The sequence below is a fragment of the Medicago truncatula genome, chromosome 4 (genome assembly GCF_003473485.1).
Source record: "Medicago truncatula cultivar Jemalong A17 chromosome 4, MtrunA17r5.0-ANR, whole genome shotgun sequence".
Taxonomy (NCBI): domain Eukaryota; kingdom Viridiplantae; phylum Streptophyta; class Magnoliopsida; order Fabales; family Fabaceae; genus Medicago; species Medicago truncatula.
Window position 1 is genome coordinate 39,694,282 of NC_053045.1, and position 12,540 is coordinate 39,706,821.

At 33.2% G+C, this 12,540-nt stretch overlaps 1 protein-coding gene and 1 pseudogene across 1 annotated transcript; one reads left to right on the forward strand and one right to left on the reverse strand.

The window, feature by feature from the left end:
- On the forward strand, positions 1-9,043 carry LOC11446294 (uncharacterized; annotated as a pseudogene).
- A 609-nt stretch (positions 9,044-9,652) lies between these two features.
- LOC11446293 (myb family transcription factor PHL8) lies at positions 9,653-11,547 on the reverse strand. Its single transcript, XM_003607668.4, has 6 exons — positions 11,133-11,547; positions 10,971-11,047; positions 10,840-10,894; positions 10,683-10,758; positions 10,524-10,593; positions 9,653-10,431 (listed from the first exon to the last, which is right to left on the reverse strand). Exons 1-6 carry the CDS (start codon positions 11,254-11,256, stop codon positions 9,814-9,816), a joined length of 1,020 nt encoding a protein of 339 aa, XP_003607716.2. The 5' UTR covers positions 11,257-11,547; the 3' UTR covers positions 9,653-9,813.
- Positions 11,548-12,540: the final 993 nt, after the last annotated feature.

Sequence of the window (12,540 nt, forward strand, 5' to 3'; positions counted from 1 at the left end):
ACAATATGCATATAATATGGAAGATACTTATAGCTCCAAATTAATATCTATGTCTGAATCAAGATAATACAGAGTGTTATTACATTCAAAATTCAATATGGACATTCCTGTTTTCATGATTATAGTTACCTATATACTTGTTAACTCTCTCAAACTTTCCATAGCAACTGATTCTCTTGGTTTGTCACAATCCATCAGCAATAATACCTTGGTGTCCCAAAATGGAAGATATGAACTTGGTTTCTTCACTCCAGGTAACTCTAACAAAACTTACCTTGGTATTTGGTACAAAAACATACCTGTTCAAAATTTTGTTTGGGTTGCAAACAGAAACAATCCCATCAATAGTACTTTAAATTCAAACTACATATTAAAACTCAACAGCACAGGCAACCTTGTCCTCACTGAAAATAGGTTCATTGTTTGGTACACAACAACCAATCAAAAACTAGTGCATAATCCAGTAGCAGTGCTCTTAGACAGTGGCAATCTTGTGGTGAGAAATGAAGGAGAAACTAATCAAGAAGAATATTTATGGCAAAGCTTTGACTATCCATCAGATACCCTTTTAAAAGGGATGAAATTTGGAAGGAATTTACGAAATGGTTTTGATTGGAAATTAACTTCTTGGAAAAGTCCGGAAGATCCATCCATAGGAGATGTTTCTTGGGGTTTAATACTGAATGATTATCCTGAGTATTATATGATGAAGGGAAATGAAAAGTTTTTCAGGGTAGGACCATGGAATGGTCTACACTTTAGTGCATTACCGGAACAAGAATCAAACTCGTTTATACATTACGAGTTTGTTTCCAACAACGATGAAATCTTCTTCTCATATAGCCTCAAGAACAATTCTGTTATCTCCAAAATAGTAATAGACCAAGGAAAACAACATCGCTATGTATGGAATGAACAAGAACATAAATGGAAGATATATATAACAATGCCCAAAGATTTATGTGACACTTATGGTCTTTGTGGACCTTATGGAAATTGCATGATGACCCAACAACAGGTCTGTCAATGTTTCAATGGTTTTAGTCCAAAGTCACCGCAAGCATGGATAGCATCTGATTGGAGTCAAGGATGTGTGTGCGATAAACATTTGAGTTGCAATCATAATCACACAAATAAAGATGGATTTGTCAAATTTCAAGGCCTTAAAGTTCCAGATACAACACATACTTGGTTGAATGTTAGTATGACTCTTGATGAATGCAGAAGAAAGTGTTTGACCACTTGTTCTTGTATGGCTTATACAAATTCTAACATAAGTGGAGAAGGGAGTGGTTGCGTTATGTGGTTTAATGATCTAATTGACATAAGACAGTTTCAAGAAGGTGGACAAGATCTCTATATTCAGATGCTTGGTTCAGAGTTAGGTAATGGCTTAGTTATTATTGTTTCTGAGATTTGATTTTAGATATGATAATTCAATGTCACTCCTTGGATCTAAATTTAACTTTGATTTTCTTTTTCCTCTTAATCACAGTCAACACTGAAGAACCTGGACACAGGCGCAAAAGGAACAGGAAAACGGCCATAGTAGCTATCACTGTTATTTTAATTTGTGGGGTGCTTTTGTTGTGTATTTATTTCATCTGCAGAGTCCAGAGGAAGATTTTAGGTAAAAAACCAGGTGTGTTTTAGATCAATTAACTTGATATCAAAGTTTACATTAATAAATGATCTAGAGTTCGTCACACAAGAAAAAATATTAGAGTTCAGAAACATGCATTTTAATCTATTTTCTTGCCAATATGATTTCCTTATCCCGTTTCTCTCCATTTTGCAGATAGATCAGAAGGGCATGTAGATGATCTTGATCTCCCATTGTTTGATCTGCCAACAATTTCGACTGCAACTAATGGCTTCTTCGATAACAAAAAAATTGGCAAAGGTGGTTTTGGAACTGTACACAAGGTAATTCAATATTTGAGTATTATTACTGGAGAAAAGACAACTAAGGAAATATTCAATATTTGTGTTTCTCCTCATGAATGTGATTATGTAGGGAAAATTAGCAAATGATCAAGAAATTGCTGTTAAGAGACTTTCGAACTTCTCAGGACAGGGAATGACTAAGTTCATAAATGAAGTAAAGCTAATTGCAAAACTTCAACACCGAAATCTACTAAAGCTGCTAGGTTGTTGCATTCAAGGAGAAGAACCGATGCTAATTTATGAATACATGGCCAATGGAAGCCTAGACTCCTTCATTTTTGGTACAGATTATAGAAACAATATGCTTAAATCTATTTCCACCGGTGTTTTATGAAATTAATGGTACGATGTCTTCTCTTGAATATTCCAGATTTAATTAATGGATAAATTGCTTTGAATGAAACAGACAATACCAAGAGTAAATTGCTCAGTTGGCCACAACGATTCAATATAATTTGTGGAATTGCTAGGGGGCTCGTGTATCTTCACCAAGATTCTCGATTAAGAATTATCCATAGAGACCTCAAAGCAAGTAATGTTTTGCTCGACGACAACTTGAATCCAAAATATCAGATTTTGGAACAGCTAGAACTTTCGGAGGAGACCAAATCGAAGGAAACAGGAAGAGAATAATTGGGACTTAGTGAGCTTCTAATAACTGCCCAGCATTATATATTAATTTACTTAGATGTGAATATGCTAATTTGTTGCAATGCTTCATATGCAGTGGATACATGGCACCCGAGTATGCTGTTGATGAATTGTTTTCGGTGAAATCTGATGTTTTTAGCTTTGGAATTTTATTGTTAGAAATTATACGTGGCAAAAGAAATAGAGCATATTATCATACATATGAGACTCTTAATCTTGTTGGCAAAGTAAGTACTTGGAAAAGTCAAGAATATATGTCAATTAACAATTTCAAACATAACAAATAATATATATCGACTTCTTACATTATTCAGGCATGGGTAGTGTGGAAAGAGGACAAAGCTTTGGATTTGATTGACTCAAACATAGGTGAGACGCTCATTATATCAGAAGTGTTGCGTTGTATGCACGTCAGTCTCTTGTGTGTACAACAGAATCCTGAAGATAGGCCTACTATGGCCACTCTGATTCTTATGTTAGGGAGTACTGAGATGGAATTAGGAGAGCCTAAAGAACCTGGCTTTATTTCTGGAAATGTTTCAACCGAATCAAATTTAAAGACAAATCAGAAGGATTGCAGTTCATCCAATCAAATGACTATTTCCTTATTAGATGCTCGATGAAACTTTTTTCGTTGAGACAAATTTCACTAGTTATGAAATGATACACACATACTAGGAAATAGTATATTATGATTTGAGCTTACAAACATTGTAACTGTCACATGAGAATCGTTGTACAATATGCTATTTATAGACTTCAACTTTAGGAATCTGTTGCACACATTCATGTAGTCAGAGAATCTAGACCCTTTGGATTCATCCATTTTGGAACCTAAGAACCAATGATATGGAACAACTAATGAATTCAAGGATCGAAATTCAATGTCAATATTAGGGTACCAAATGACCAATTTAGCCTAACATTTTCAAGCATATGGGAATGCTCTCGATGGAGATTTGACAAAAATGAAATCAGTAATGTAGTCTAAAAAGCACATGACTTCACGAGTCATGATGATATTACTAAAGAACGTCTTTATCAGAATATATTTACTTCATGAGTCGAGATAGAACACACACCACAATTCTATTGCTCGAGCAAGCAAACAAGAAAGATAGAGATAGAGAGGAAGTATAGGTATAAAGCTGTGAAGAGCTTAGACAAGTTTAAATCAGGACGCGTCTGATTTTCCAAAATTGATAGCTGGGATGGCGAACCTGGAAGTAAACTGAAGGCGCAAACAACACAACTTTGAGAAGAACATGACGACCATCCATAGCAAAAGCTCTTGATTTCCACCCTGATAGACGTTTTCCTGATCCTATCAGTTATAGGATTTAAAAATTGCAACCTCTTGAGATTACTATCAACTGGAAGACCCTAAAACTATCTTGCTGCCACATCATCTTAGCTAGCACAATGTATCAACCGATTTTTAGTCTGCAATTAGTGTCATATTAAAAATATTGAAACTCCATTTTTCACCATTAACTTTACTGTTATATATTTAGTAACATTTATTGTTGCAGCGCACTATTATGCCTCCTCTAATTCTGAATTTTTTACTGTTTAAATGTCAACAAATTATTCTTTCTTTCTCACAAGAATCCTTGAAAGGTATGTGATGTATTCTAGGCAGTCATTTCTGATTCATAACGTCAATTCTTTCTCAAAAAAATTGTTACTTATTTATTTGTTTACTTCAAACATATAGGAACATTTTGGTAGTTAGTTAGCATGTTCAAAGTTTGCATTTGACCCTATTTGTAACATATTCCGTTTGTTTGTCTATTTTTATGAATGATGGCTAATTACCTCATTTGGTCCTTTAAGTTTGACAAAAATACCGGCTTAATCCTTTAAATATTTTAAGTTGTTAATTTAATGCACCAATTTGAAGTTTTTTAAGTTTCAAATAGGTCCTTATGAGGGTAACGGTGCATTAAATTAACAAATTAAAGAACCTATTTGAAACTTAAAAAACTTAAAAACCCAATATTTTTGTCAAACTTTAGTGTGTTTGGATGGAGGAATATTTTAAGGTAGTGTAATGTTTTGAGGGAATTCAATTATTTTGAGGTAATGTAATATTTCAAACAATAAAATTTACCTCAAAACATTACATTCCCTCAAAACATTCCTCCATCCAAACACACTCTTTGAGAAATTGAATCAAGGCAAATCTCCCTCTAGATATACCAGTGGAGCCTGAACCCTTAAAATAATAGGATCTCTCCTATTTTAACTAAAGTTTGCTTAAAGTCGTCCGTCATGCTAGAAAACATCTTCGACTAAAATGGGAAGCTTTTTTCAAACCTCTTTGTTGAATTAATTCATCAAGTGGCCCAAGGTTTCACGTTGACATTACGTGCATGTTGAATCTTTAGTGTTTCCTTGAAATGAAACCACACAATAAAATTGGTTAGGGTTAAAGAAGAATCCTATCCTATAACAAAGAAGCGCAAGTTGTTTAAACTCTAAACTTTGTGGGCTAGTGTGAATCTACCATAATATCAAGTGTATGATTTTGTAGACTAGCATGAAGCTAACGTATATTTATTCAAATCTATGAATTTGTTCAATATTCTGATGTTTGTACAAGAGTTGACTTTATTATTATTCAAATCTATGATTTGTTCAATATTTTTGACAAGCATTTGTGATACATTACATATATATAGCTTGTATAGCTCCAAATTAATATCTGTGTGTTATTACATTTAATATTAAATATGAACATTCCTGTTATCATGATTATACTTACCTATATACTTGTTAACACTCTCAAACATTCCATAGCAGCTGATTCTCTTGGTTTGTCACAATCCATCAGCAATAATAATACCTTGGTGTCCCAAAATGGAAGATTTGAACTTGGTTTCTTCACTCCAGGTAACTCTAGCAAAACTTACCTTGGTATTTGGTATAAAAACATTCCAGTTCAAAATGTTGTTTGGGTTGCAAACAGAAACAACCCTATCAATAATAGTACTTCAAACTACACATTAAAACTCAACACCACAGGAAACCTTGTCATCACTCAGAATAGCTCCTTTGTTTGGTACGCAACAACCGATCAAAAGCAAGTACATAATCCAGTGGCAGTGCTGTTAGACAGTGGAAATCTTGTGGTAAAAAATGAAGGAGAAACAAACCAAGAAGATGAGTATTTATGGCAAAGCTTTGATTATCCATCAGATACCCTTTTAGATGGGATGAAATTGGGAAGGAATCTAAGAAATGGTCTTGATTGGAAATTAACATCTTGGAAGAATCCAGAAGATCCATCTATAGGAGATGTTTCTTTGGGTTTAGTACTCAATGATTATCCTGAGTATTATATGATGAAAGGAAATGAGAAAGTTTTCAGGATTGGGCCATGGAATGGTCTACATTTTGGTGGATTACCAGAACAAGATTCAAACAACTTTTTGCGGTACGAAACTGTTTCCAACAATGATGAAATCTTCTTCAGATATAGCATCATGGTCGATAATGTTATCTCCTACGCAGTAGTAGACCAAACAAAAGAACATCGCTATGTATGGAGTGAACAAGAACATAATTGGAAGATATATGGAACACGTCCCAAAGACTTTTGTGACACTTATGGTCGTTGTGGACCGTATGGAAATTGCATAACAACCCAACAACAGGTTTGCGAATGTTTCGATGGGTTTAGACCAAAGTCACCACAAGCATGGATAGAATCTGATTGGAATCAAGGTTGTGTGCGCGATAAACATTTGAGTTGCAATGACACAAACAAAGACGGGTTTGTCAAATTTCAAGGCCTAAAAGTTCCAGATACTACACATACTTGGTTGAATGTTAGTATGAGTCTCGAGGAATGCAGAGAAAAATGTTTTAGCAATTGTTCTTGTATGGCTTATTCAAATTCCAACATAAGTGGAAAAGGGAGTGGCTGTGTTATGTGGTTTGGTGATCTAATTGACATAAGACAGTTTGAAAACAACGGACAAGATCTCTATATTAGGATGTTTGGTTCAGAGTTAGGTAAAAGCTTAACTATTAATTTTGCTAAAGTTCAATTTTAGCTTTGGAAAATCAATTGTCTCCTCTTGTATTAATATTTAACTTGAGTTTTTTTTTTCTCTCTCTTAATCATAGTCAACTCTGAAGAACCAGAACACGGGCGCAAAAGGAACAAGAGAACGGCCATAATAGCTTCCACTGTTATTTTTATTTGTGGGGTGCTTTTGGTTTGTATTTATTTCATCAATAGAGTCCAGAGGAAGATTATAGGTAAAAATCCAGGTTAATTATAGATCAATTAGTATCTTAGTTAATTAACATGAGATCATAGTATACATTAATAAATAATATAGAGTTCGTCACACTAGGTATTGATTAAAGTTCAATAATTTGCTAAATTAAATTGTACGGTATCACTAACGTCACATTATTTATATATATTCGCCACATACAAGGATTTTAATCTATTTTCTTGCCCAATTTGATTTCTTCACTCTCTCCAATTTGTAGACAGATCTGAAAGGCATGTAGATGATCTTGATCTGCCATTGTTTGATCTGCCAACAATTTCCACTGCAACTAATGGCTTCTCCGAAAACAATAAAATTGGTGAAGGTGGTTTTGGAACTGTATATAAGGTAATTAAATATTTTGAGGAAAAAAAGAACTATAGAAATATAGTACTACTGATATTATGCAAAGTATCTATAGATGGATGTGATTATATGCAGGGAATAATAGTCAATGATCAAGAGATGATTGCTGTTAAGAGACTTTCAAGCATCTCAGGACAAGGAATGACCGAGTTCATAAATGAAGTAAAGCTAATAGCAAAGCTTCAACACCGAAATCTAGTAAAGCTGCTAGGTTCTTGCATTCAAGGAGAAGAACAAATGTTGATTTATGAATACATGGCTAACGGTAGCCTAGACTCCTTCATTTTTGGTATGTACTACAAAAAAATTAAGCCTATATCTAGTTGCACTAGTGTTTTATAAGATTAATTAACGGCTCAGTATTTTTTATGTTACTGAACTTGAATATTCAAGATTAAATTAATGCGTAAATTGATTTGAATGATACAGATGATACCAAGAGTAAATTGTTAGATTGGCCAACACGGTTCCATATAATTTGTGGAATCGGTAGGGGGCTCGTGTATCTTCATCAAGATTCCCGATTAAGGATTATCCATAGAGATCTCAAAGCAAGTAATGTTTTACTCGACGATAATTTGAATCCAAAAATATCAGATTTTGGAACAGCTAGAACTTTTGGAGGAGACCAAATCAAAGGAAAAACAGAAAGAATAATTGGGACTTAGTGAGTTCCTAATAAATTTCCAGCACCATATATTAATTTACATGGATGTGAATATTCTAATTTGTTGTAATGGTTTCATATGCAGTGGGTACATGGCACCAGAGTATGCTGTTGATGGATTGTTTTCAGTGAAGTCTGACGTTTATAGCTTCGGAATTTTATTATTGGAGATTATCTGTGGCAAAAGAAATAGAGCATATTATCACACAGATGAGACTCTTAACCTTGTTCGCCAAGTAAGTACCTGGCAAGTCATGTATAAATGTCAATTAACTATTTCAAACATAACAAATAATATATCAACTTCTCGTATGATTCAGGCATGGGCATTGTGGAAAGAAGAGAGGGCTTTAGAGTTGATCGACTCAAACTTAGGTGAGACGTACGTTGTATCAGAAGTGTTGCGTTGTATGCATGTTAGTCTCTTGTGTGCACAGCAGAATCCTGAAGATAGGCCTACCATGTCGTCTGTGATTCTAATGTTGGGGAGTAGTACTGAGATGGAACTAAGGGAGCCTGAAGAACCTGGTTTCATTTCCAAAAAGTTTTTGACTAAACAAAAGCTATTGACAAATCAGAAGGATTGTAGTACAGTCAATGAAGTGACCATTTCCTTATTACATGCTCGATGAATCTATTTTTCACTACACTTCACTAGAGTGGCAAAAAGAAGAAACTTTTGTTGTAGATTTTTTAGCATAGAAAATCTTGTCATGAAATTCTTTTTGTGGAGATTGATCAAAATTAAATCAAAATTAAATAAGTGATGTCTAAAAAGCGAATGACTTCGACATTGAGAGTCGTCATGATATTACTAATGAACATCTTTATCAGAATATGTTTGCTTCAGAAATGATGGCTCGATGGTATGAATGAATCGAGATGGAACACAAACCACAATTCTATTGCTCAAGCAATTAAATAAGAAAGATAGAGATAGAGCAGCAGGATAGACAAAACTATGAAGAGATTAGACAAGTTTGAAAGCAGGGGGAATCTGATTTGACAAATTTGAAAGAAGGGATGGAGAAAATCCCTGATATTATTCACTTTGTTTCAAATGAATGATCAGCTTGATGTTATTATATTCCCTGCTGATAAAATCAGAGGAATGAATTTGAATATTATTTTATAAATTTAGATTATTTGGAATACTAATAATATAAGAGACTAGATTGATACAGTTATACTAAACAATTTCACAAGCAAAAGAGTACAAAAAAGAGTATTTGAAATATTTATACATTAAATACACTACCTACTGCTTTTAATATATATGAAAATGGCCAAATGAGCTTATAATAAGGGACAAATGTGGTAATTCTGATTAATAGTTGTCCTAGCCTGCTTTTCTAGTTATAGGTCATAAAATTTAACTTCCCATAGCTTTTGCATGGAAATTACAGCTGAAATTTATTATGACTAATAAGCTTTAAAAATGGAAGTTATCGAATATAAATCAAATATGTCAGTGTCGCATTAGTGCCAGACTTCAAACACATCTTCAATTTGAGGTGCCGGTGGTAGAAGCTTTACATAGTCTCTTGGTATATTTTTATGTTGGTAAAAACTAATTCACATCTCAATCATGTTTGGTTTGATGTCAGCAACAAATATTATAGTAGGGTCTTCTGAAGCATCTAAAGGATAATAAATTAGACCAATAGATGGCTATTACAAAGTTACAGTAATTTATTTATTTTTACATTGTGAACCCATATTAGCAACAAGATTAAGTAAAGAAAAAAAGTGTGATGAAAGATGTATCTTTTAAGTATTATATCTTTTCTTTCTTTTCATTATAAAATATACATAGTTTATACACAGATTTTCTTCTGAGAGTGACTTTGTTGCATATGTAAATATTATTACTAGAAACCACCTTCATTGTACCTAAAAGCTTGAACTGCAATTTAAATCTATTTCTAATGAACTTGAGTCAATGTCTCTCTCATACTTGCTGTTCAAGTCAAGCATTTGTGAAAACTCCGATTTCCTTGGTTTTTTGCCACATATTTTTCCATCTGGTTGATCAACACATCTACCATCCAAATCAATAGTTGCACTTCTCTTTCTCCCACTGCCTCCATCATTTGCATTAGTCCTGAATGTTCTTCCTTCTGACTCAATGGCCATTAGTGGCAATTCAACTGAAATACTATTATAATTTGGAGTGTTCTCAGCCTCATTTATGGTTTGTTTTTCCTCTTTTCTCTCGGAGCTTTCAGACGATGTAAGAGAACTTTCTAAAGAACACATAGTTCCTCTATTTTGTTTCCTCTCACCGAAGTTTAAACTAAAACCTCTTGTTTCTGTCAGTTCTGAAAGTGGAGAACTAGGACATGCATTGTTGATTATTGATAATAACTGAGAAAGTTCAGCTTTAGCATGTTCTACACCCGTTGTCGAAGAAGAAGAACTATATCCTGCAAGTGCTTCCTGTGCCTTCATTAGTACTGATTGTAAGTACTTTCCTTGAGCTTCAATTCTAAACTGTAAATGTTTCTGCACCTGAAATCATGTTTCAAACTGATTAACATGTTCTTGTTCATCACTTGAAGTCTAGATTGGAATGAGTATTGATCATAATTTATAAATGTTACCTCAATTTGTTCATAAAGTTTCTTTTGTACTTCCATTTGTACTTCAAGAGCCTCAGCAATCTTCAAGCTTCTAGAATACGCAAAACATTTAATCAATAAATACTTAAAACATCAACAAAAGATGCTCAAATATTTGCTCAATATCAAATTAACTATTACTCAGTAGTTTGGTTCTGGTTTCCAACACTGATTTCTCTACTGCATTGACCATCACTGTTTTGGATTTCTATGTAATCTGCACCATGAATCAATAACTCAAGATTATGCCAAATCAGAAAAATACCAATCATTCTATCACTGTTATACAATAACTCACCTTGTTTGTTGTCAGAACAGGTTTCTACCAGTTGGCTTTTGCCAAGTCTATATTTCTGTAATAACCAGAAAATCAAATAAGCTCAAACTCTTATAGTTTTTGGATTCAGTGTAGGAAAAAGATTATGATACCTGTAAATGACTTTTAAGATGGTACAAAGTGAGTCCTGGAATCCCCATCACCCTCATCAAACTCTTTGGTGTTGCTTCTGCCACATATACATAGTGTGAAAAATACATTTTAGTACTTAAAGATATGATCTAAAAATAGAAAGTTTTTTGTGTCACACTTACTTTCTGCACCTCCAAGTTGATTAATTGCATCAGTGAATCTTTGGTGAAGTTCATGAGTCCATTTCAACCTAGGCTTAGCATCAGTAGAAAGAACCAAACGCATGCTTTGGTTTTGCTGATCCATTTGCTTTTTTTGGAAGAGTTACTTGTAATAGAGACTGAAACATATATAAATATACTTTTGATGCTTTTAGCTACTATATGTTAATGTATGAATATGTGGCAACTATAGTTTTATTTATAAATTGTAATTGTTGTTTGATCTCACTCCATATAAGGAAGCATGAGTGGGGTTATGTTGGGGGAATATATGCCATGAGCTGTAATCTAGTGTAGCTCTATATTATTATATTCACTTTTTCTTTTTAATTTTTTCCTCTTATTCTTTCTTCTTTGACTTGAAAAGAGGTAGATAGAATCTTTCATACAGCAAAAACAATGAAAGGAAAACAGCTCAATTTAGAGTCTTAAAAGGAGAGAAAATTAAAAATAAAGAAAAAAGTGTTTGGTTTGTTTTTATCTTGCTGTTTTTCCACTTTCATTTCTTGCTAAGGTTGATTCCAAATTGAATTGGATAGGCCCTACCATAATGAATAATGGATGCTACTTTCTTAATTTTGTGAGAAACTTTCAGGTAAAAATTTAAAGAAAAAAAATATATAATGGAAATGGTTACATTATTGGATATTTTGCTTGTTTGTGGTGATTGAAATTGTAAACTAAATTAATCAATCTTTCTTTCAAATTTCAATTCTCTTTTTAACAACTTTAATTTTTAGTTATCTTTTTTATGATGTGTGTGGTATTGTAATTGGCAGATTCTTTTTGTTCTTTGTAAGGATGGAGGAATCAAAGAATCTATGATTAGATTTTTGGACCAAGAGTTTCCATGTTTTCTTTAAAGAAAAGTATATGGTAGAAGAAAGAAAAAAACTAATCAACCATTTCAAGATATAAAGTTGTACCTCTTATCAAAACGACATCAATAAGTTATGTGTCTGTTCAAGACATCTAACATGTCATAATTTTCTTAAGATTATCCTAACAAATTAAGGAATTTTCAACCCCACAATTTAGGCATAAGTAAACACACCAACCTTTTAATCATTAAGTTAGGGTGGAAACCGGATTGCTTGAAATCGAAAATTTGAGTGTTGTTGGTACATTTGTTAGATTTTATACGGTTTTTGATTTTTTTTTTTTTTAAATACATAAATAAAGAGTTTGAAATTTAGACCGTCCAATCTTATTCAACAACCACAAATGTAGTGATGACATCAATGCATCAAGTTGTCGACCGAAGACAATCCTAATTAGTTAGAGTGATTTTTACAACACAAAAATATAATTTCCATCAAAGGGATTGAACTACAACATGGTTAATTATTATGATAGTATATAGTTGAAT

What these genes read in the sequence shown, in the direction of transcription:
- LOC11446293 (XM_003607668.4), bottom strand. Translation starts at nt 11,256, where the DNA reads ATGGATCAGCAAAACCAAAGCATGCGTTTGGTTCTTTCTACTGATGCT. An exon ending in TCAACTTGGAGGTGCAGAAA is followed by an intron (nt 11,048 to 11,132) that starts GTAAGTGTGACA and finishes TATATGTGGCAG; the next exon opens with AAGCAACACCAAAGAGTTTG. An exon ending in AACTTTATGAACAAATTGAG is followed by an intron (nt 10,432 to 10,523) that starts GTAACATTTATA and finishes ACATGATTTCAG; the next exon opens with GTGCAGAAACATTTACAGTT.